Genomic DNA, 24,065 nt, shown 5'->3' on the forward strand with positions numbered 1-24,065 from the left:
CTGACAATAAACCGAGGCCCGTGTGTTACAGACTGTGCACGTTAAAGATACATTGACAGTTGGAAATCGAAAAAGACCAGGCTAATGCCGCTGTCTTGGCAAAATTTCCCTCATTTCACCCTGCATGGCATTTCCTGTCTTCATAAAACCACATGACACTACAGGATCTCATTTTACACAGCACGGCGACTACATGATCTGTAAGTTCATTGTACAAAATGTCAAAAGTGGAGCAAAAAAGTGACATGTAAAACCCTGGGGCCATGTTCTCATGTTCTCATGTGCGAGGTGTTTTGCTCTGGAATCCTAGAAATATGTGACCTATATGCCCATTTGCTTGAACTTTTGTCCTGGATGTCATTCTTCATTAGCCCTAACTGGAGCGGTAAAGTAGAACGCCTCATTCTAATTTCTGTACTAGATATAAGTCATGACACGTGTGTGGACAATGATTTCAGTCTGCCATGTCTAAAAGGTCACTGTGTTTGATTTATGTTATAAAGATGGAAAATGAAGGATTTCATCATTCAGGAACTATGATTGGAACTTTCAGGATCCTGCAAACCCACTGAATCTGTCGTGTTGCTTGATTTATAGTCATCTTACTGGCTTCCTTACCTATTTTTTTCTCATTTTCGAATAGAAGCCAATGATCTGTAGATGAAGTTGTTACAATAGCGCTGACGGGTTCAAATCTGACATATTTGAATTGATTATTGACTTAATGTCTTCTTTTGTTTAAGAATTGAAAGTGATATGAGGAAAATGAATGAATTGTGTCAGTAAGACTCTATTGAGAGATCTCTATTCTGTCAACTTCCTTCATTCTCAATGACTTCTCATTTGATTCTCAATTATTCACAGAAACCTGATTTTCATTTTATTTTTGGAAACAAAAATCCATACAAGCAAAACCATTCCAGTAACTTGATATCTCATCCAAAGCATGGCAAAATCGGAAGCCATAATAGTATAGTAGTGGACTCCTCAAACAAGAAGCACCATCAGATGTTTTAAACAGTCAGCATAGTCTGAAATATTATCTTCTTGATTCGACACAAGATGTTGCTTGTATTCTTATAAGAATATAGTTCTCTTTCATCAGCTGATGGAGCTCAATTTCAGTATATTTCGTTTCTTGTGTCTGGATCTCCTTCATTCTAGAAAATTGTACTGTGACCTGTTTTTATATCTCTTGAAATAGTTAAAAGATGAAATGAATGGAGTTTTACGTCCTACTGTTCTAGACCATGTGAGCTAATGGAAAACCAGGTTGATCTTGAAATAATAGCAGCAATATAGGATTAATACTTTTCTGTAGCATCAGAATTTCTCTCATGGTGCTGACCATAATCATTGATCCAATATCCATCAAGGTGCAGATCAGGTGTTTGTCTCCCAAGATTTTGATAATCGAATATTATTGTAGATTTTAATTTTTAAAGAAGTTGGAAGATTTTCAATTTCTTTGCTATTGTTGGCAGGTGGCGTTGCTGGCTTCCAACAGACTGAGATCTGTGAAAACAATTTGGTGAAATGTGAAATTGCATTTGTATGAATATAGAAATCCAAATTATATCATATTAAACTGAATGATATTATGACTGTGATTATTTCAGTCAAGAGGAAATCAAGGTTTGGAGGTTGATCAGATATTAAGAGAGTTATAATATATGGTGGTGAGATTTATTAGTCTAGCCATAGATTATGATTCACTTGATTAGTAGATATTAATAGTCAATATTACTTTCTTATTTTCTGGTAGTTTCGGCTAATGAAATTAGATTTTGGAAATGAATCTTTTAAGGTGCGGACATATGAACTGTCTTGGTCGCTGATTTGAGGACATAAAGCTCCATTCATTTTATTTGTTTGGTCAGTGACTTGAATCTTGAGTAAAAATATCATTGATATCATATAATACCTACACTTCCACGACAAGATTAACACATCTTATAACTAGTTTGATATTTGTGGCCAATGTGTTTTTCGTCTGCAAGACAGAGTGTCATCCAATCAGATTCATTTTCCTTTCAATTGCATGATCTGTACATGATTATTGACACAGTTGAAAACGACCTACTGGAGATTTTTTTGTCCTCATGTGCCTGCGAAATTCATGACAAAACTCTAGTGCGACAAAATTTGCAAACCAAAACTTCATGGCATGAACAGGAAACATTGAAAGGGATCTGTAATAGGGTGCCATGGTTTTCGGCGGTCGTCATGGTTTTCAGCGGTTATCATGGTTTTCAGTGGTCGTCATGGTTTTACATATTACTTCCTGGTTTGGTTTGTAGATGAAATATAAATTATTGAAATGGTATCTCAGCATTGTTTTACTACAGTCAGACATGGCTGGCAAATAAAAACCAATCAACAGTACTACTAGTGTATAATTACCTTCCTGAAGTAGTTTGTAGATAAAAAATGAAATAAATATTATTTCTTCAAATAATTGTCACTCTCATTAGATTATTCGTGGTCTTCAATACTGTAGGATGACATTGATAGAATCTTTTTAGAATTTCTCATGTTCTACAGAATAATTCATTGATTGAAACAAAAGCTATATTTGTCTTCTTGTGTGAGATGATTGGCAGGTGTTTTAATTATTTTGTAACATGGTTCAGTTTTAAAAATGTAAAAGAAAGTATAAGGTGGACAGGTGTGCTATTTTTGGTGATATTTGAAGAATAAAATGATTTTTTTGATAGTTGTTATTAAATGTTGAATAAGCTTAGATGATTAAGTGGTATGCTGTAGTGAAGCTAAGATATTTATTTAAATCCATGGACAATTCAAATTATTTCTAAGAATAGAATGAAATATTAGATTTTGGGGATTCTTCCAATTGATATGTGGATTGTGATAGGTCGAGAAGGGTAAGGCTCATAATTTCAAGGATCTAAAATCTTTCACTTGAATCAACCTTACAAATGCTAGCAGTGTCTTTTCTGTTTACAAAATAGGCCCAAAATGTTCTCCACTTGCCAATTACCTCATGAAAATGACAATTATTGGTCCAATAGGAATATCAAAACAGAAATTTCTTGACACTCAACAATTGTTTTTTGAGACTGAGAACTCTGTCTGTTCGGCATTCTGAATGCTCGTGTCCTTGGAACAAAATATACCCTAAATTTATTTCTCTATTCAATGATTAATTCAAAATAATGAAAAGTCAAATAATTAAATCAGAACTAAAATTTCGAAATTCTGTCTCACACATTCTGAATTCTGGTGTCCTTTCAACAAAAAACGCCCTAAATTTGTCTCTCTAACAATGATTATGTTAAAATAATGACTCAGTAGTCTAATGGTAATAGATATATATTCATTCAATTTAATGTATTTCCCATTGGATTAATTTAATCTAGAGTTAAACCAATAATAATCACCATACATTTCAATGTCCTTGCTGTAATTGCTTTCTGGCATTTAAAACTGAAAAACAACCATTTAGCTAACAATTACAGTTCTGAATATTTATTGGAAACAAGGTCATTTGTGGTATCAATGACATTTTGTTTTCAGATTGTTCGCATTTAAGATGGATTATGTTTGATTATTACTAACTTTAAGCAAATTTTCTCCAAACATACTTTTTTTTAACATTAGTGTGAATATTATTCCATTTATTTAAAACAAGGTCATGTGAGCACATCTTTCAAAATATTTATTGGAAACAAGGTCAATTGGATGACATTTTGTTTTCAGATTGTCCTAAGTTCCCATTTAAGATGGATTAAGTTTGATTTTTAATAACATTGAGCACATTTGTTAAAATATTTATTGAAAACAAGGTCATGTGATCACTTTTAAAAAGTATTTGGTGGAGACTAGGTGCTGAATCAGTTGTTAATTTAAAAGTACAGATTTAAGTTGATTACTACTAATATAAAGCACATTGGTCAAAGATCATTTGTCTGGAAGTATGGTCATTTGTCGGGAAAGAAGATCATTTGTCTGGAAGTATGGTCATTTGTTGGGAAAGAAGGTCATTTGTCTGGAAGTATGGTCATTTGTCTGGGAAAGAAGATCATTTGTCTGGAAGTATGGTCATTTGTTGGGAAAGAAGATCATTTGTCTGGAAGTATGGTCATTTGTTGGGAAAGAAGATCATTTGTCTGGAAGTGTGGTCATTTGTCTGGGAAAGAAAGGTCATTTGTCGTGAAAGAAGATCATTTGTCTGGAAGTATGGTCCTTTGTTGGGAAAGAAGATCATTTGTCTGGAAGTATGGTCATTTTGTCGGGAAAGAAGGTCATTTGTGGTTTAAAGACATGATTTAGTTTTTTGTTTAAAAGTTCAGATTAGCTAGTATAAATGTTGATTATGATAAACTTACAATATTACAGTTTTCCGAATAAGGGCATTGAATCTGAAATTGGTTTGAAATGATCAACTGTTGTCCTTTTATTTATCAAAATACCTAGGCGTTGTTTAATCCAATATGATTTTTAGATGTTTAAATATGACTTGAAGCTTTTCAGCTGAAAATTTTGATGCTACAAAGGAGGTTTTAACAGTGACAAACATGATAAACAACATTATTTATGTGTGATAATGCAAACTAATACAAGTTAAATTGAAAAGCCTGCAGTTAAAAGGATATTATAATAAATTGTTATGGTTTTTCTGACCTGGACATTAGCTCTCCAACAAAACATCATTTGAATGTACTTTCATGATATAATATAAAATTGATTATCAACAATGGTAGCCATTACTGTTCTATATTATAAATACTTTAGTGAATAATGACGTCTGCTTCGAACGATAAGAGGAAGTTATTGTTGTCTGTTGCCTGAATGAGATCATTAGGGTAAGATGTTGCCGGTAGCTGTAGTTCATTTCGAAATTTTTGTGCTTCTGGCAACACTGTATTAGAAAACAGTGGGCTCAAGATATTTGTATAGGTTACTGGGCCAAATATTACGCCAGTGGATATTTTAGGATTAAATGACCTAGGTACTGTTGTTTGGATTCAGTTGTTAACTCTTTCAATACTGCATGGCAGAAGACAACCATCACTATCATGAGCACCTAGCTATGAAATTTAGTGCTTGACATTAATATTATGTGATATTATCATGAAATCATGTGTAACAACAGAAGCTGGAAACTCTCAATAGGGGTTAGGAAAAAACCTGCTCCTGATAGATGCTGTGAGTTCAAATCTACCTGAAGGTAGTGGTAAAGGAATATCTGAGAGTTTGACTGTTGACTGCAAGGTGATAAAGTGACATGGGTTCAATCCTCCTGAATGTAGGACCAATTCTGATGTCAGCTATCTACCCAGACCGCCTAATACATAAGGAAACTGCTATGCCTCTTCTATTTCAACTGTAGTGAGGCTACAAGGACTGAACTGAGCTGGCCCAGATGACCTTTTGCCTCCTTCTCCCATTTTCAGATTTCTTATCATTGCACATAGAGAAGGACCCCCCTCCCCCTGACAAGTCTGTGACCCCTCCTTAGCCTCTTAACTAACAGAAACACCACTGTATTTCTAGGCCAGGCTGCAGGAACCTTGACACCATGAAGGACAGCTCAGTCCATTACCTGCTGTCACCTGACTTCCTTCGTTAGGAAACTAATTAGTCCCATGCTTTCAAGTCAATTAGTGGAATATCAGTTGACAGCCAAACATAATGTATACATGTGATTACTCTGGATTAAGAATTGATGTTAATACTTTTTACAATGAAAGAAGAGATACTGATAGTCTTTATAGAGTTAGTAGAGTTAGTAGTGGATTCTATACAAGTCTTTGACCGTACAAGGGATGTAGAAATTATGACGATAATATTATTAACTATGTGGACTCTCTGAAATTGAAAGAACATGAGACAATTTGAAAGATGGAGTAAGTGGTGAATTTAATATTAGTTTAAGACATTATACATGGGTGGTACAAATAACCACAAAAATATTATTAACTATGTGGACTCTCTGAGATTGAAAACAAACTTGAAAATTAAAAAGGAGACACATGATTTTGAAGTAGAAAAGAGGTTTTGTGTCTGTATATGTCCTATACATATCTTCTATTTACACTCTGCTTTGGTTCCAGTAAAAAAAAGAAGAACTAAACATATAGCATGCTTCAACCCAGAACTATATTTTTTTGCCTTTTTCTCATTTTAGGAGCAGGGCAATAAAATGGTGAATTCCGAGTCTCCTGTAGCAACAGATCCAGTAAAACCAACATCAGCGAGAATCAGACGAACACCGAGTCCATTACGGAAAGTTAAAACAGAGATGCAAAAAAATTGTAACAGTGATTCACAAATTAATCAAATCCCTAAAGGCAGTCCTCAGCCTGGCTTCCGACCTCGCAGTATGACCTTTAGCTTCACCAATCGTTATCGCTCACGTAAACGGCGCATGTCATTAGGTTGCCGGTCTGGAGACAAATCAACATCAATAACAAACTCTACGCATTTATCATTCCTGGATTTTGTGGATTTGTTTAAATCTTTTGGATTAAGGTGTCGTAAGGATTTAAAGGATTTATTTGAACAATTTGCTGTGGCTAAAACTTCACTCGGTGATAATCTCAACACGAAATTACCAGAATACATTCCTAAAAACAAAGATATGAGTAAGTATGCCTTTAATTTTTTAATTTTGTAGATTGTTTGATGGGTTATTGATCACAGACCATTTGATTAAAACTCACGTTAAAATGGCACAAATATAAATCTAATCTGATTTTATTTTTTTCTATATTGTCAATGAGTAGATGTGCTATCAATTGAACAAAATAAACATTATAACATTAGTTAGAAAAGCTCACATGATCAATTTATCTGATTAATTTAGGCCTGAAATTTTACATTTTAAATATATAGATTTAGATATATTAATTCAGAACCTGAAAATTTTTGATGATCAAAAGTAGGTCTTTGAGAGCTTATACAGACTGACATATAGCATAATTAATCAGAATTCTCTTGAAAAAAATCATGGAAGAAAGAGAGATATTAGACAAGTGCAATTAAAAGCTATCATACAATATTCTATTTTATTCTGTGTTTTATTGAAAGTGTCAGTTATTAAGTGTTCTTAAAACATGTTATTTATGATCGTCTCTCAGTGTTAAAATATCTCGTAAGTCATCGCGATCTTACAGACAAGATTGTCGTAAATGATTCAGCATGGGGCCTACTTGATATAAATGGAATGCTCCTTATTACTGTAAAAAAAGTAGCATAATATTTTCTCTAGCATTTTTTTGAATTTTTTCTCTTTATAAACTTATTTACAGATCCTCCTTTCTACATGTCTATAATAACCCCAAATTAGTTATCAGCCAATCAATGAATTGAATTCTCATGTGTTATTCAAAGCCTTTATCACCATGACTCCAAAACATTTCCTTGTCTTTAGTACTCGAAAATTTTACAGCTTTCTTTAAAATTATAATGAAATTGTTGGCACTCTATTTTTAAGTTCAGGGGTTTATTATCGCTTGAAACCATAAAACTTTATGACCAACAGGGAAGTCATTAAGATTACAAATGATCTTGTGTTAGTTGCCTACAGAATTCTCTCGTAAAGCCCCCGGCGTTTTGCAACAAAAATTGTTGCCTGAAAATCAGGAAGTGTTAACAGAATCTAGATCATAGCCTACACGTACGGTACTACACTTCTTATGCCAGAGAAAATGTTTGATTCAATATAACTTTTATTTGCACTATTCAAGCACAAATTTTCCGTTTTTCTGAATATTAGAAAAGATTATGTCTCTTTTGTGTATTGGATCTAATTCTTACCCACGTAAAATTTGATTGATATAACTATTAAACAGTATTTGTGAAACTGACATCACTGAATGAGTTCTTCTGGAATAAGAGGATGAATATATATGTCCCTGATGATAAGGTTATCAAATCTCATTGAAGTGCCATTAAGGAATCTTGAAAAGGGACACATGTCTCATTGTGTCATAAAGATTTGATTTAAAAGCTATCCTATGATTTTTTATATCTTGAAGAGTTTTATAAAAGTGTATATCTGTATAAACACGTATCTACATGTATGTTATGAGATTTATAACTGATAAGACTGTTTATTTCAAATCCTGAAAAGTGCATTATCAGTTGGATAAATAGAAACGATTTGATATGCAGTTAGTATAGCAACAATCAGCAATTGTATGGTTGTGAAATAGCTTATCGCATATTGTAGACTAGTCACATTGTCTAGAGAGAATGTTGTTTAGATTTGAAACTTTGACTAGGAAAAAAGAAGGTTGTTTTGATAATTTTTTTGCATTTTATATTCAAAGTTTGATTTTTAACTAATAAGATCTAATTTTATTTCGTAAATTTGTACAAATGCTCACAAATTCCCCGTCTAAGATAAGTCATTTTTTCTTTATTTTCCAGACGTTATAACCAGGAATAGTAGTCAGGATTTATCAGGACCTGAAAATGTGGAACGACATAAAATATGTGACGCTATCGCCGTGTCGAGTATTATGTCAAACTGTGCCGGTGTGGAATCGTCCTCGTCTCAAAATCGGTGTATGGGTTGGCGAGAATTCCGCGAGTTTATTTATGATTATCAAGAAGAGGAACTGGATGATAATGAAATTATAGAATTAATTCAGTGTCATGAACCAGACTCTACATTGAGAGATCGGTGTTGTTTATCATTCGAAGGATTCTCACGCTATCTTATGGATAAAGCTAATTTTGCCCACATTCCAGAAAAATCTCGTCACCATGATGAGGTAAGTCGTTCCTCTGATAATCATTTCATTTGATTGGATTGTACTCTAGCAAATACAGCCAATCAGACTGACAAAAAGAAGGTAAAGAATATGGCTGCTGTAGCGAGGGCTTTGATTGGTTTAATTTATTTTCGCCTACAATCAAATCAAATTGCTGAATTTAAATACTTGTCAAGGTATTAGACAAATTTCACCCAAATTTCCTTTTTGTGAACATTCGAAAGTAGAATTTAGAATTTGATTTAGCCCAGTTTTAAGAAGATCAGTAGGATATAAAAACTCTGTTCTATTGTATTCATTACAGTAGTCTATGGAGACCTATATAGTTTACTCCAATTATAATTTAATTCTATCAATGAAAGCTTTATGTTAAAAGTCTGTTAAAAATTAAGATAACAGTATAAAATATTCATTAAGAATTTCTGGTTCCTCTTGATAAAATGGTCAAAATGGCTGAGTTTTATATTTGGATACAGAAATTAATTTACAAATAAAAACAACCTTGAATTTGTTTCAAATCTGTTTATTTTTATGCGATTGCCAGACGACATAGGCCTACTTTGTTTAGGAACTATGCTAATATTAGTGCACTTACATAGCTTGTTAGAAGGTTTAATATATAGGTTTTAACTTTCAAAATGTTAGGAACTATGATAGCAATAAATTTGTTAAAATGCCTAAGATAAAATATTAAATGAGAGAGCAGAACTTATCCTTTAATCTGGATTGGATGAATTCGCCTGTAAAGCTTCTTAATGAGCTCAAACTTCTAAAATCCCATTTCAAAGTCTATCTATCCTGATGAGGATTGTATATCTGAAACACATGTCAGCTGTTTGAAGAGCTAAGCCCATTTCAAATCTATATATCGTGATGAGGATTATATATCTGAAACACATGTTAGCACTTTGGAAAGTTAAGACCCATTTGAAATCTATCTGTCCTGATGAGGATTATATATCAGAAACATGTGTCATGTGACCTAATAAGAAAATGTTTTCTCCTTGCAGGATATGAATCATCCCATGTCTCATTATTACATAGCAGCTTCTCATAATACTTATCTTACTGGTCATCAATTAAAGGGTGAATCCTCCGTAGAATTATATAGTCAGGTATGTTCTTTACTTTATTTTACATTGCTAATTTGTAGGGTGCTTTTATTTTTATAAAGAATATCTTCTAGAAGGTATTTAAGTATATGGACATACTTGTACTATTTTCAAAAATTATTAACCTAATCAGCCTATAACTGCTCTGTTGTTTACATAGCAATACACCATAAATCGTGCATTTTCAACTGAAGAGGTTATGTCATATCAATGGGTAACAGAAAGAAAGGCAAACATTTTTGAAAACTGAAAAAAGTGAACAACTAAAAAGTAGATAATTTCAGATGTTGTAATGTTTTGTATGATAAAAATCAGTTTTGGAGCACCATGACTATGTAAATTGTAGAAACATTGTTGTTATATTATAATTGTAGGTATTACAAACTGGTTGTTGATGTGTTGAGTTAGATTGTTGGGATGGTAAATGATGTAATTTGTAGAAACATTGTATTATATTATTATCTATATTTGTGTATTGTAGGTATTACAAACTGGTTGTTTATGTGTTGAGTTAGATTGTTGGGTTGATAAATGATGTAATTTGTAGAAACATTGTATTATATTATTATCTATATTTGTGTATTGTAGGTATTACAAACTGGTTGTCGATGTGTTGAGTTAGATTGTTGGGATGGTGATGATGGTTCTCCTATTATTTATCATGGTCATACACTAACTACTAAAATATCATTGAAGGTAAGACAGATTGTCTGTATTCTACATTCTGAGGGGAGTGTCGTCAAAACCCAACTATATACATTCTCTAGGATTTCTATGAGTATCACCAACACTTATAGCTTCCATTGACATCATTTTGATATTTGAAAGTGTACCATTGTTTCTTGCATTCTCATTTGATGTCTATGGTTTCTGTAAATCCAGAAGACCTTGATCACTACTGTCACAAGATCCATCGAAACCCAATGATTCAGACATTGTGACTTAATCATCCAGTCTAATTTTGATGGAATACTAGGGACTATTGATATAGAACAGAAACCCTGAATGACACTTATGGAGATATTTAAGTGTTTCGGAAACACGTATAAATGCTAGCACTTATGAACATCTTTAAATATATTTGCTTTTCCAACTGAAGAGCTCAAGCTCACTTTACCGAACGAAAATTTCACATCTCGGTTTAAAACACTCTGAAAATTTCAGACTATTGCAGAATGTTTGAAGATTATATTCATACTATTAGAATCACAGTTGTAGATTGATATTGCAAGTGAATGAAGAATACAGATTATCTTAGAATAGCAGCTTCATTTACAATTTTAAGAATTTCCTGTAATGTTAATCTATCACTGAACTATTTCTGGCGTTAACATGGAATTTCTGTCATGTTTGTGTCTTTGATATCTTTTTTACTTTTTTTTCCAGAGTGTGTGTGAAGCTATAAATAGAAGTGCATTTGTAACTTCCCCATTTCCTGTCATTCTATCAATAGAAAATCATTGTTCAATACCACAACAAATCAAAATGGCTCAGATTTTTCTTGTAAGTTTGACTGACAATTTGTCATTTTATTTATTTTTTAAAGTAAATCAGTAACATGTTTCTATGTTTGAAATGATTTTAAGTTAGCTATAATGTGGCTTCAAAAGTGCCAAAGAGTTAATAGTTAGCAGATTTTTGAATTGATTAATTCAAATAATCCAATGGCTGCAGTTTTGCTCACTGCCAGCTTTTTAAAACTTGATTTTAAATTTACTGTATAATTATAAATACAATGCTCACCCCTTCTTACCCTGCCCTAAGCTTTTGAAAAAAATGGCTACAAAACAGCAGGAATTTTGATTGTATATTTGGCCATTGACAATCATCAATTTGGTGTATTTTATTTCTATTACAGAATGTTTTTGGTGAGAAACTAGTCACCAAGTATTTATTTGATGCTGATTTCAGTGACGATCCTCAACTGCCATCACCGAACCAACTCAAATATAAAATACTAATCAAAAATAAAAAATTACGTGAAAACGACAATCCTACTGTGGTCAAAAAGGTTTGTGGAGGAGATAGTAATAGTTGTTGAAAGATAGACAGAATATCATATTCCTCACTACAGTCTTATTACAAACTAGAATAGAATCAATGAATGAAATAACTTGAACAGAAGATTTAGGTCAACTTCAGAGAGAGGTTAAAACATGTGTCTGACAAATTAGAATTATTCAGAAGATAAGACAGAACATCATATTTCTAATACAAGTCTTATTAGAGTTTGTAATGTGATCAATGAAATCTAATGAATAACTTGAAGACTAGATTCCTATCATCTTCCCAATGTCAAGCTTACAAACTGTGTCAAATACCTTGACTGCTATAGCCTCTATTCTTGTATCCTGGAAGTTTGTAAATGAAACGATTTGATTGGATTATACGCTAGTGCATACAGTCAATCATAGTTCTCCATGTCATCTTCAGCCAATTTGTTTAAAGTCTTTCTGTCAAGGTCTGTGATTGGCTGTATTCCCTAGCATATAAGCCAATCAAATTGCTGTATTAACAACGTTCCGTGATGCAAAAAGATGCAGTCAAGATATAAGATGAAGTTTGCCATAACTTGACACTGTGACGATGGATTTAGAATTTGTGCCCTATTTTCTCGATGGTGTTTGTTCTGGTCCAATACGAGATCAAGAATGACAGTTATGACAACTTGTAATATCTAGTGTAATATCAGCTGATTGTCAATCTAATTGTCAGTTTGGAACCCAGTATCTGTCTGACATACCAGTTTTTTGGTATAGAGTAATCTTAAAGACTATTCTCTTGTAAAATTAGATGTTTGTACACAATTCATCTAATTTGTTTCATTTTGGCTTTCAGTGCCATGTAGTTGTTATGCTTCTTATTGGAGTTTCTACCTTCAACTAACTATAATATATTGTATATTGTTTTCAGACTGTGATCCAAAGTAAAACGTCAAGTTCAACAGGAACCAACTATTCAGAAACAACGTCTGTTAATGACTTTGATGATGAAGATGATGAGGATGAAGATGAAGAAGAAATTGCTGATGGTGGGTCATTTCTTTTCATCTTCTATTTTTTTTAAGTTCGTTTCAGGTCTGTCACATGATAAAGCAGCATTTAATTCCAATAAGGATAAAATCTTCAGTTTTATATAAATATCGATCTATCTTTTCTGATTAAAACTGCCATGGTTGTTTAAGCATATATTAAGTCATAATGATACCAGTGGTATTTGGATATATTGAAGTACAATCATTGTTTTCGATGATGGTTGGACACTACGTGGCTGAAAAATATCCTTATCAGGCCAACCAGATTGGATGTGGGGATTAACTGTCCAAGTACCTCTTGATATTTGCATTATGATTTTTAAGCTGACAATTGTTTCTATAAAAACAAGGCATGCGAATGGGCTTCAAAATACTACAAACTATGCTATATGTATCTGATATAGTCTAAGCGAATTATTGTTGAATTTATTTTAAATTTCTTTCAGCAGCAGCCAAAGACTTACGGAGATCAGTCGACAGTCAAGACAGTCCAACCCCTGACACTGACGATAAAAATAAAGGTCAACTGAGGTCAAGGACAGATTCATTTGGTGAAATGCCTGTACCAAGGTTAGTCTCAGTTAATTTAGTAAAAGTCCTGGGAATATCATCTTTGAGAATCAGGTGCTCTAAATCTGTGTTTGGATGAAGGCAAAAATGATTCTATAAGAGATTTATGATACAGGCTGAAAGCTGACATCTGGCTATCTCTTGGAAGCACTGAGCAGATGACAATCAAACTCGAGCTATTCAAATGCCATTCTTAATACAGATTAAGCATGTGCTGGTTATCATGGAGATGCGTTCTTGGGTCAAATGTCCTTGGAAATAGGGGCAGACAAGTTTGTTAAGGCTTCTACTGATTCAAATCTTTGTGAGTTTTGCTTGGACTGCAATTTTGATGTTTTCATTTCATCTCAGATCAAATCTCTATTTCAGGAACCAATCAGGGTCTTTCAGTGAAAAGAACAGACCTAAAAGTCACCCAGAACTCGACTGGCATTTTGATGATGATCTGGATTTAAAAGTTCCTGCCAAGAGTAAACCAAAGAAAACGAGTCAAATAGCGAAAGAGTTATCTGATCTTGTTATATACACCCAAGCTGTCAAATTTAGAGGTGAGCTGGTTTACCTATACAGTATAATTGTGATTATAACGCTCATATTTTCAACATGTTAAAGGGATGTTAACATTAACAGATGTATAGTGTATTCCTATAATGTTCAGGAAGAGTAAGCATGCTATAGTGGAGCTTAAATTTCTTACTTTGATCTAGAGCTGAAAATCTACTCTGAATAAGACAATTCATCTTTTTCCAGGTTTAAGTTTAAGTCCAAATACATCATTAAAACAGAAGAAACAACCCACAAGAAAGAGTATTTTAGTTACTAGTCTCGGAAACAGTCCCAGTACCTCAACATTACTAGCTCAAGCAGGTAACAATTTCATTTTGAAAACTATGCAATATATTTCAGCTAGCAATTTAGCAAGTTTTTACAATTTTTTTCATAGACATAAGGAATTATAATTGCATAATGGCACCTGACTTTTCATAAGGATGAATATTAATTGCCCAACTATTGAAACATGTCACATGGTAATTTGGATGTTTTGACCTTTTTTGTATGATCACTTTTTTTTAATTTTCTTCAAGGTGAAGAAATGAAAGCAACATCGCCTGGAATAGTTCCCAAGTTAAAGAAATGTGAAGGGGTGGCGCCATGTTTCCTGGTTTCATCTTTAAATGAAAATAAAGCCAAGTCATTGTGTCGCAGGAATCCTCTTGGAGTTGTCAAATATCCTTCTGAAAAATATCTGATTACAAGCTTAACTTTACACCTCTAGGTCTGAACAAATATTCTGAAAAAATATGTAATTAGGTAAATTCATATAAAGCTTTCGTTTCAAGTCTTTAAATGTTCAGATTTTTCATCAAGGGACTTTTTGTCCTAGTACATTTAGAGATAAATATCATATAATTATTGAAAATTAAAAACCTCAACCAGTCTGAGGGATGTTTTCTGATATTGATAGTTATTCTCCTTAACAATGTAACTCATACTGAAAGACAGCTGATGAGAACCTACCCTGCTGGTATGAGAATAGACTCTTCCAACTTTAATCCTGTTATTTTCTGGGCTTTTGGTATCCAAATGGTGGCCTTGAATTACCAAACTGAAGGTAAGATTTAATAAATAGTTCTGTTTCGCAGCTCAAAGAATTAGGTCTCAGAAAGGAACAGCAGTGGTTTTGATACATTAGCCCCATGTTTGGCTATGAACTTAAAAGCTCTCCTGACCGATGACCATCAAGACAAATTTCCCTCAATGTACTCTGCATGTTGTTGACAGTCTTCAAAAACAAAATATGGCAAGAAATTACGATCTAAAACTCTATTTTATTTTGTTTATCTCTTTATTTTAGACACAGCCATGTCGTTAAATACAGCAATGTTTGAAGGTAATGGTAAATCAGGATATGTATTAAAACCATCAGTCATGTGGGATAAGAGTCATATGATGTATAACAGGTTTAATCCATGGGATAAAGACTTTGATGGTTTACATGCTACAATTCTTACTCTACATGTAAGTACACACAATATTTATTTCTTAAGAACTGTATTTTAATTATCTCAAAATTAATTTCTCTTGTTAACAGATGATTAGCATTATTTTTCCAGAAAAGTTTCTCAAGGTATTTGGTTTGTTTCATTTTAAGTGCCCACTGCAAATTTTTTCCCTACTTATCATACAAAAGTAATGAATTTTTCATTTAGAAGTTTTCAAAGGGCTTTATTTTAGCAATCTGACTTAAGTCCAATTAATTTGTAAATCTGCATGCAATATAAATTGAAATTATAATTAAGAATGGTAATACAGAATTTTGTTGTTTCTATTTGTAGATAATATCTGGTCAAAATGTCTGTTATAATCATACAGCTAGTACTCAGATAGAGGTAGAAATAATTGGTATACCAGTGGATTGTGCCAAACAAAAGTCTAAACTGGTCTCTAAAAATGCTCTCAATCCAATTTGGAATGACATCTTCACTTTTCAGGTAAGAAATGGATTCTTCATACTTTGTCCAAATAGTTCTTGTCATTCTAAGGGCCTACATTCTGAAAACACATTCAGAAAGATTCTCAGAATCCTAGTCAAGTGAACTTGTAATAATCTGCTGTTGGAAGTTATCCAGGAGCTAGATTGAATGCCTTCTGATCCATGAAAATCTAGTTTGAAATAATCAATTGAATGATTCGCTACAAAAACTAAGACAGATTTGTAAATATATCACTATCACAGTAATACAACTTTTATTTTTGTCTATTTCAGGTGTTATTCCCAGATCTAGCCTTTATAAGATTTGTTGTTATAGATACTAATACTAATCATTTAGTATCACAGAGAATCATTCCATTAAAATCTCTTCGACCAGGTTGGTAACAGTATAAGCATTTGTTCATCATTTGTCACAGGGTTTCATCTACCCACAAAATTGTCATCACAAAATCTACAAAAATATACTGGAATAGATATACATGAATATTCCAATAGTAGTCTAAATTAGCCAGATGTCTTAAACTTTCTTAATTTATAAAAGATCAATGTTCTAAAAGAATAGAAGTAAGTCGAAATAATTGGTTTTTTAAATTTCTGAAGACTAAAGGGAGACAACTCATTAATTGTAGATTGATATTTTGTTACTTGACTTCAATGAATAAACTATTTTTGGTATATATATGTAAATGAGACACACAATATATATTAATTTGCATGAATTTGATAAGTTTTTGACTTAATGATGTAAATATTTCAATGTAATTTGAAATTTTGAAGATAAAATTATCTCCCTTTAGTCTTCATAAATTAAATTTGCAATGAAAAAGATTCTTTTGACTAAGCAAATTCAGTTTGAAATTTAACCAATCACATGATCTGTTTTATAGGTTACCGTCACGTCAGATTACGCAGTCCGTCCAATCAGCATCTAGAACTAGCTACGTTATTTATTTACTCTAAACATGAAGAGGAGCTACTGGAACCATCCAATGTAGTAGACTTCGCACAGTCTGCCCACAGTGGGAAACGAATGTCTCTGTTTGCTAAAGTCAAAGAACTGTCAGAATACGGCAGAGCTGAAGGAAAAGAGGTAAGTAGGAGACTTTTGAGTTTGAATTTAATGGCACCAAATGGCAACTAAAGTTGTTATGATGTAATATTAATCAGTATCTCTATTCCTCTTGAGTTTCAATTTGTCAAAATAATTTTGATTCTTTTCCAGGTGGTCGGTCCTATTGGTACCAAGTTAAAACGTAGAATGTTTTTTATCAGTGTGTTTGGAGTTACTGCCCCTGATGAATATATTATCCTTAAAACTACTCAAGATACAACTGCTTATGATGCAATTGCTCAGGTTGGTTAACTTAGATTTATGTCCTTAAGGATATTTTGAGTATTTGTTTATTTTTTTTCGAGCAAGTATCATTTGTGTTGAGACCTGCTTCTCAAAGAATCTTGCCTTAAAATTTGTTGTGAATGTAGAAATATTATTTTGAGAAATACTACATTTGTGACAAAAGTTAATTTTGACAAATGGCTGCCTGGTTAATTCAAAAATAATCAGAAGATATATTAACTCTGTGAATTGTTTTGCAGGCCATGGCTAAAGTTGGTTGGTTAGAAGAGAAAGTAGGGAACTATGTATTGGTGGAGGACGTACAGAGTGGATGGGAGAAGAAAGATCAAGAAAAAGCCAGTTCTCAAAGAATCTTAGAAATGACGGAAAAGGTTTTACAGGCTCAGAATAAATGGAAGGGAGCTGGTCGATTTATACTCAGAAAATTAGGCGATGTAAGTTTCTATTTATAGATTTGCTTCCCTTTAGTGCACACCATCTCTTGTTTATTTTCATATCAGAAACGTATAAGCACATCGAAAACTTTCTGTCTGTCTTTAAATGAAACCAGTGGTTTAGAATCAGTTGATTTGTTACTGTCAGCTACTGGCCCATCTTCATTGACCTAAAAAGATTCAGAAAAGTAGGATGTAAAACTTCGATTGATTGGTTTTCATTGTCTTTCAGGACCCAAGTAGCAGAGCTTGGATGACAACAATGTTGAAAGAACAGAAGGTAAGATATAAGGAAGTTCAGTAATGCAGATTGTGTGTTTATAATGTGTACATCAATGATCCTTGAAAGTTGTCTCTTGTTGCTCTTTACTTGCTGTTATTTATTAGTTTTGTGAAGGTGTAGGTGTTGTTAAAATTCTTTATTTGTTTGCTTGGCAAACATAGTGCTTTGCTACAGAATTAAAATATGGTGTTTTAAGCATAAGTACCAATGTGCTTTTATCCAATTACAGAGACTAGAGGAAGATACCTCAGATTGGGATTCAACAGAACATATGTTTGTTCTCTGTGTTTACAATGTTTCTCCTGACCAGCCATATACAGTATTTAAAGCTCCTGTAACTAGTACCACACAGGATATCATAACTCAGGTAGGTGCCCACTTCTCCCCTGCTTCCCCTATATGCATCATTAGTAGATGTCCATGTCTCCCCTGTTTCCCCTATATTGTATTTAAAGCTTCTGTAACTAGTACCACACAGGATATCATAACTCAGGTAGGTGCCCACTTCTCCCCTGCTTCCCCTATATGCATCATTAGTAGATGTCCATGTCTCCCCTGTTTCCCCTATATTGTATTTAAAGCTTCTGTAACTAGTACCACACAGGATATCATAACTCAGGTAGGTGTCCACTTCTCCCCTGCTTCCCCTATATGCATCATTAGTAGATGTCCATGTCTCCCCTGTTTCCCCTATATTGTATTTAAAGCTTCAGTAACTAGTACCACACAGGATATCATAACTCAGGTAGGTGTCCACTTCTCCCCTGCTTCCCCTATATGCATCATTAGTAGATGTCCATGTCTCCGCTGTTTCCCCTATATTGTATTTAAAGCTTCTGTAACTAGTACCACACAGGATATCATAACTCAGGTAGGTGTCCACTTCTCCCCTGCTTCCTCTATATGCATCATTAGTAGATGTCCATGTCTTCCCTGTTTCCCCTATATTGTATTAAAAGCTTCTGTAACTAGTACCACACAGGATATCATAACTCAGGTAGGTGCCCACTTCTCCCCTGCTTCCCCTATATGCATCATTAGTAGATGTCCATGTCTCCCCTGTTTCCCCTATATTGTATTTAAAGCTTCTGTAACTAGTACCACACAGGATATCATAACTCAGGTAGGTGCCCACTTCTCCCCTGCTTCCCCTATATGCATCATTAGTAGATGTCAATGTCTCTGTTTTCCCTATAGTATTTGAAGTTCCCGTACGATGTCATAACTCGGGCCACTTCTCCCCATGCATAGGATATACATACTAGATGATTGCCAGGGTATTCTGCCTCCATAAAACTACTCAGTTTTTGAAATTGTGAATTGATCTTGTTACAGGCGGTGATGAAAGCTCACAGGACGAACACTTTAGATCCTCGAGACTATGTATTGGTAGAAGAGATTGAGATAGTGAACGACCCTCACACTACCCCAGGCCAGGCTCGTACCAGTGATAGATGTGACAGTCGCGTTCTGGCGGATGATGAAAATGTCTATCATGTACAGAACGAATGGAAGACCAATGGTAGATTTGTTTTGATGGAGAAAGAAGCTGCTGTTGCTACTGGTCTTGAGGTGTGTTTCATGTCATTTGATGAAAAAAATTAATAGAAATCGATATAGAACTTTCCATATGAGTTCAAACTGTATTAGATCACTTGATATAGTGATGTTGTCATTTGTGACAACCACCATTCTTACTGTAAAATTTCAGATTTTCAAAAATCCTTGAAATAATACAAAGTTGTTGTTTTTTTTTTTATAGGAAAAAGGCAAGATTAGCACAAGCATAGAATGGAAAGGACCCCATGGGTTAGCTAAGAAGGGAATGGGACCAAAACGTATAGTAAAACATCAGTCAGCAGGCCCAGAACGACTCACACCATCTCCTCATTTAGCAGGTAATTATTTTTTAATAAACTTCCCTAATAAATTGAATCTTTAATGATTAGCTCTAGCTACTAGCTCACTCATGCCTACTAGCTCACTCATGCCTACTAGCTCACTCATGCCTACTGGACCAAATTGTTATTTCCCTGGATTTACATAGTTATATTTTTTTTAAATTTTTTCAGTAATATCAAATATATTATTCTGGCTCCTGAAATTATTCTGAATATCTCTTCTCCGTGAGGTTTAATCCTTCAATTATTTCATGAATTTCATTTTGATTTTCCAGAATCCTTCCAAAGATCAATCAGTTTTCCAGCTCCTGTCAGCAGTACCTCAACACCAGCAACGTCTGCCAAAGCTTGTCCAAGTCCTAGTCTTAGCCTGGGAGAGAAGAGTCCTTTCCGAATCAAAAAATTCTCAAAGTTGAGTTTCAAACTGGGAAAGTGAAAGAAATGGGTATGGAGTTGGAATTTAAACACCAAGAATTGTTTCTGTGGATGGAAGATTTTTATGTGTAAAGGTGTTTGATATCGCGTTTTTTCTGACCTGCGAACTTGAGGAGTTGTCTGTGATAAACATGAAGTATTGTGAGACTGTGAATCCAAGATGGCAACTGAGGAATCTGACTTTTAACCATGGACAAGACAACATTGTTGCTGATTTAAGCAATAAACCAACAAAGACTAATAAACACTGACAACCATTACGAACACATACAACTTTCAATTGCTGAAATGCGCAATAAGTGATTTTGGTATATGATATTGAAAATGAATAAGATCAAGAGCAATATAGTGTTCCGAAATACGACAACTTTACTCGGATAGCAATTAAGTCTTTTTCGCATTGCCTCAGGAAATGACCATTACCTATATAACACTGTTTTGTCAGCATGACATTTGAACTTTGACCCACGACATTTACACTGTAATAGTTGAAAATCCATGACAATAGTTTACCTGATTTTGACAATTTTTACGATTTTTTTCGTAATAAATAACATTTGTAGTACACCATATATTTATACCAATTGGGGTGATGCATAGAGCAGGCAATTAATGGTAACAATGCCTGACCTTGCAACACCATGACTAGGGCTAAAATGATTTGAAGGAATAAAACATCCCCTAATTTTATAAATGAACTCTTCTGTAAATGCATAACAATTGTTATATACATAGACAGATTATTATTTGGAGAGTTCAATTAGGGATTGAGGGGTGTCAAATCAATGACTTGACACTCTATTTCTAGCCTTGCATGCATGATATTTTTGGAAAATTATGCCTTACCGAAGAATGGGACTTGTTAGTAACTGTATAGAGACAATGTACTATGATTTTTGTACAGTAAAAAATTATAATTTGTGAATGAGAGTTGAACAACAAAAACAGTATTTGATTGTTTTTTTACCTTTATAATAAAACCAAGAGTTAAACACAACTCTGAAAAGTATTTTCTAGATTTTAGAAATTCCATGTGCAATTTGAATGTATTATATCGTTACTTATATTTGTATAAAGTTTTTCATAATAGTGCAAGATTTAGAGAGAGCTTATTAGTGGCTTGAAATGGAAAGACATTAGATATACCAGGGCTTTTGATTAGGTAGTATTTGCCAGTTGCGTCAAGCAAATTTTAATTGGGTGAATTTTAAAACCATTCAAGTTGTGTTTTGCGTCAAGACAGCATTTTGTTACAGAAATGCTATTTGAAACATTTGAAAATTGTCAAAATTGAATTTGCAATATTTGAAAGGGATTTTTTTTGCTCTGAACATGACTGTGCACAATGGAGTATATTACATGTTTTAGTCTGGAAGAAAGTTGAACATAAGGATATTTTTTCATTATTGATATTGTATGATATGCAGGGGTATATCTAGTAATGCCTGATGAGAGGGGTCTCCCTAAATACACTACTGATGAAATGATTTCTAATATTCAGTCTTGTATGGTGTATTTAAGATATATATATCTCCATCATCACATCAATAATCCTTACACAACACAAAGGGGTTGAAATCACATTCAATAATGGAACACAATTTTATGGTATACTACTCCTGAGTTTTATTGAACACAATAACACTAAGGCGAAGTATATCATAAAAATTGTGTTCTGTTATTAAATATTAAGATACGATTAATGATTAGGTTGATTAATGATTAGGCTATGTTTTGTTTTTGTGTAATTTTGCAATTTGTTCAGGATTGTTGTTGAATGTAATTGATGATTAATTTATAAATATTTGTAAAATCAGTTTTAAATCCTGTTTATATTAGAACTTGGTATTTTTGTACAGTATTGTTAGTATTTGAACAATGTTGTGCTTTGCATTATGGAACAATTTTTGTTTTTTAAACCATTTTTGTAATAAAAATCATTTTTAACATGCCCACAATGGTTTGTAGGTTTATTTTGAACTTTTTATATTAGTAACTGTGTACTGTTTGAGAGAGAAAATCATGATACGAGTTTAATGAATCAAACAGCACCCTGGGTCCCAAATATATTCATGTGATATAAAAACATTTTATTTAAGAAATGGAACTCTGTTTCCGACAATCCTAAGATTTTTTTGGGGATTATTTTTTGTGAAAACCAGTCCCTTTTTCAAAAGTGGGCATATATTACCCATAAATTCTCTTGCAATTTTGTGCAAAAATTGGCCCAAATGTGCCCCTTTTCACCCATTACCATACAAGATTTTGTGATATTCTTGCAGTTTTATATTTTAGTATTTGAAGGCTTTATGTTAGTTAATTGTTTAGGCCTTGTTTGTTTTATTCTGATAAAATGTTTTCTAGAAGGTTAAAGAGGTATTTGATTCAACTTATCATTCATTATAGACATTTGGTAATACCAGATAGATATTTTGTGATTTTTTTGGTCATTTAATTTTGAAGAAAGATGCAAAGAAAAGTTTAAAATCATTAAATCAAGAAATTTCAGGTCTAAATTTATTTAATTTCTATGGAAGATCTTCAAAGAATGAAAATGTCTATTTGAATCATTATAATGTGTCAATTTGTCCATGAAACAGTTCTGAATAACTAGAAAATTCCTAATCGATTTAAAATTCCACCAAGACTTGATAAAGAGAATTCTTGAAATATGTCATTATTGCTTTTGGATTTGGTAATTTTACCAAATGTTGAACTGATTATTAGCGTATGTATCTGCATTCCTAGCTATGTGAAAGTCAGCTTATTTGTTTGCATTGTTAAAATTTAGTAGGGGCATAGCTAATTGGATATAACTTGGTAATTTGTTAATTGTTATTTTATTAGACAAAATATTGTATTTGTTAATGTGTAGAGTGTTTTTTAAGAAAATTACTGTGCTTTCAGACATGATCAATATTCTCCAGCACCTAAATGATCTGATTTTATAAAGGGTATTTGAGTAAGATGATTAAAAAAACCCTTGATACAAAGGGTTGATATTCTTCTAAAAACTTAAACTAAAATGTTTAAACCAAAGGAAATAGTCAAAACAGAAAATTGTAATACAGCTTAAAAAATTAGTAAAAAAAATATATGTTGAAAAATCAAAAACTGTTCCTTGAACAGCTTAGTAGGGTTAGCATTTTAAAAAAAAAAACAAAATACATTGTCTACAGTATATTCCTGGAACAAACTTTCATGTTAAAGGCTGTATCTATAATTCCAATAAATTTTTAAGTTTCAATATTTGGACAATGTTTGATATCTATTATCATTTTAAGGAATCATGGTTAATTTTTCTTTAGGATGTTGCAAAGCTAAATTTAGAAAATGCTTCCAATGCTTATTTTAGTGCATGCCCCATATTTTTGCCCTTTGAAGGCAGCTATGCCCCTGGATCAGGATAGAAACTATGCTTCTATATGATTCCGTTTCTATGTTGTGTTGTTGATTATTATTATTATTATTATTATTTGTTGTTTTCCAAATATTGTGATTGCATTATATTTGCCAAAATTAGGTTTTTCAGATATAAGATTAACCAAATCTAAATTAAAGATTATTATCAATATATCATACAATACTTTGCTTTGGTATTTCTAAAGATATAAGATTATGTTTGATTGAAAACTCACGTTTGCATAAAACAGAAATTTAGAAAAAATGGTAAATTGTTCTTTTATTTGAACAATGACATT

At 32.9% G+C, this 24,065-nt stretch overlaps 1 protein-coding gene across 1 annotated transcript in view; it reads left to right on the forward strand.

Annotated features, from left to right (window-relative positions):
- Nucleotides 1-19,633, forward strand: part of LOTGIDRAFT_114718 (hypothetical protein) — a gene marked incomplete at both ends in the record, with an annotated part of 58,315 nt that extends 38,682 nt beyond the window's left edge. The window contains 18 exons of the mRNA XM_009052840.1: nt 6,155-6,608; nt 8,371-8,744; nt 9,755-9,859; nt 10,445-10,552; nt 11,243-11,359; nt 11,715-11,867; nt 12,770-12,891; nt 13,743-14,008; nt 14,211-14,381; nt 14,546-14,659; nt 14,926-15,072; nt 15,316-15,479; nt 15,797-15,952; nt 16,228-16,330; nt 16,842-16,992; nt 17,212-17,312; nt 18,295-18,395; nt 19,364-19,633. Coding sequence (XP_009051088.1) covers nt 6,155-6,608; nt 8,371-8,744; nt 9,755-9,859; nt 10,445-10,552; nt 11,243-11,359; nt 11,715-11,867; nt 12,770-12,891; nt 13,743-14,008; nt 14,211-14,381; nt 14,546-14,659; nt 14,926-15,072; nt 15,316-15,479; nt 15,797-15,952; nt 16,228-16,330; nt 16,842-16,992; nt 17,212-17,312; nt 18,295-18,395; nt 19,364-19,633 — 3,177 coding nt within the window. The remainder of the gene's footprint in view (nt 1-6,154; nt 6,609-8,370; nt 8,745-9,754; nt 9,860-10,444; nt 10,553-11,242; nt 11,360-11,714; nt 11,868-12,769; nt 12,892-13,742; nt 14,009-14,210; nt 14,382-14,545; nt 14,660-14,925; nt 15,073-15,315; nt 15,480-15,796; nt 15,953-16,227; nt 16,331-16,841; nt 16,993-17,211; nt 17,313-18,294; nt 18,396-19,363) is intronic.
- Nucleotides 19,634-24,065: the final 4,432 nt, after the last annotated feature.

This window comes from Lottia gigantea (assembly GCF_000327385.1).
Source record: "Lottia gigantea unplaced genomic scaffold LOTGIsca_19, whole genome shotgun sequence".
Taxonomy (NCBI): Eukaryota; Metazoa; Mollusca; class Gastropoda; family Lottiidae; genus Lottia; species Lottia gigantea.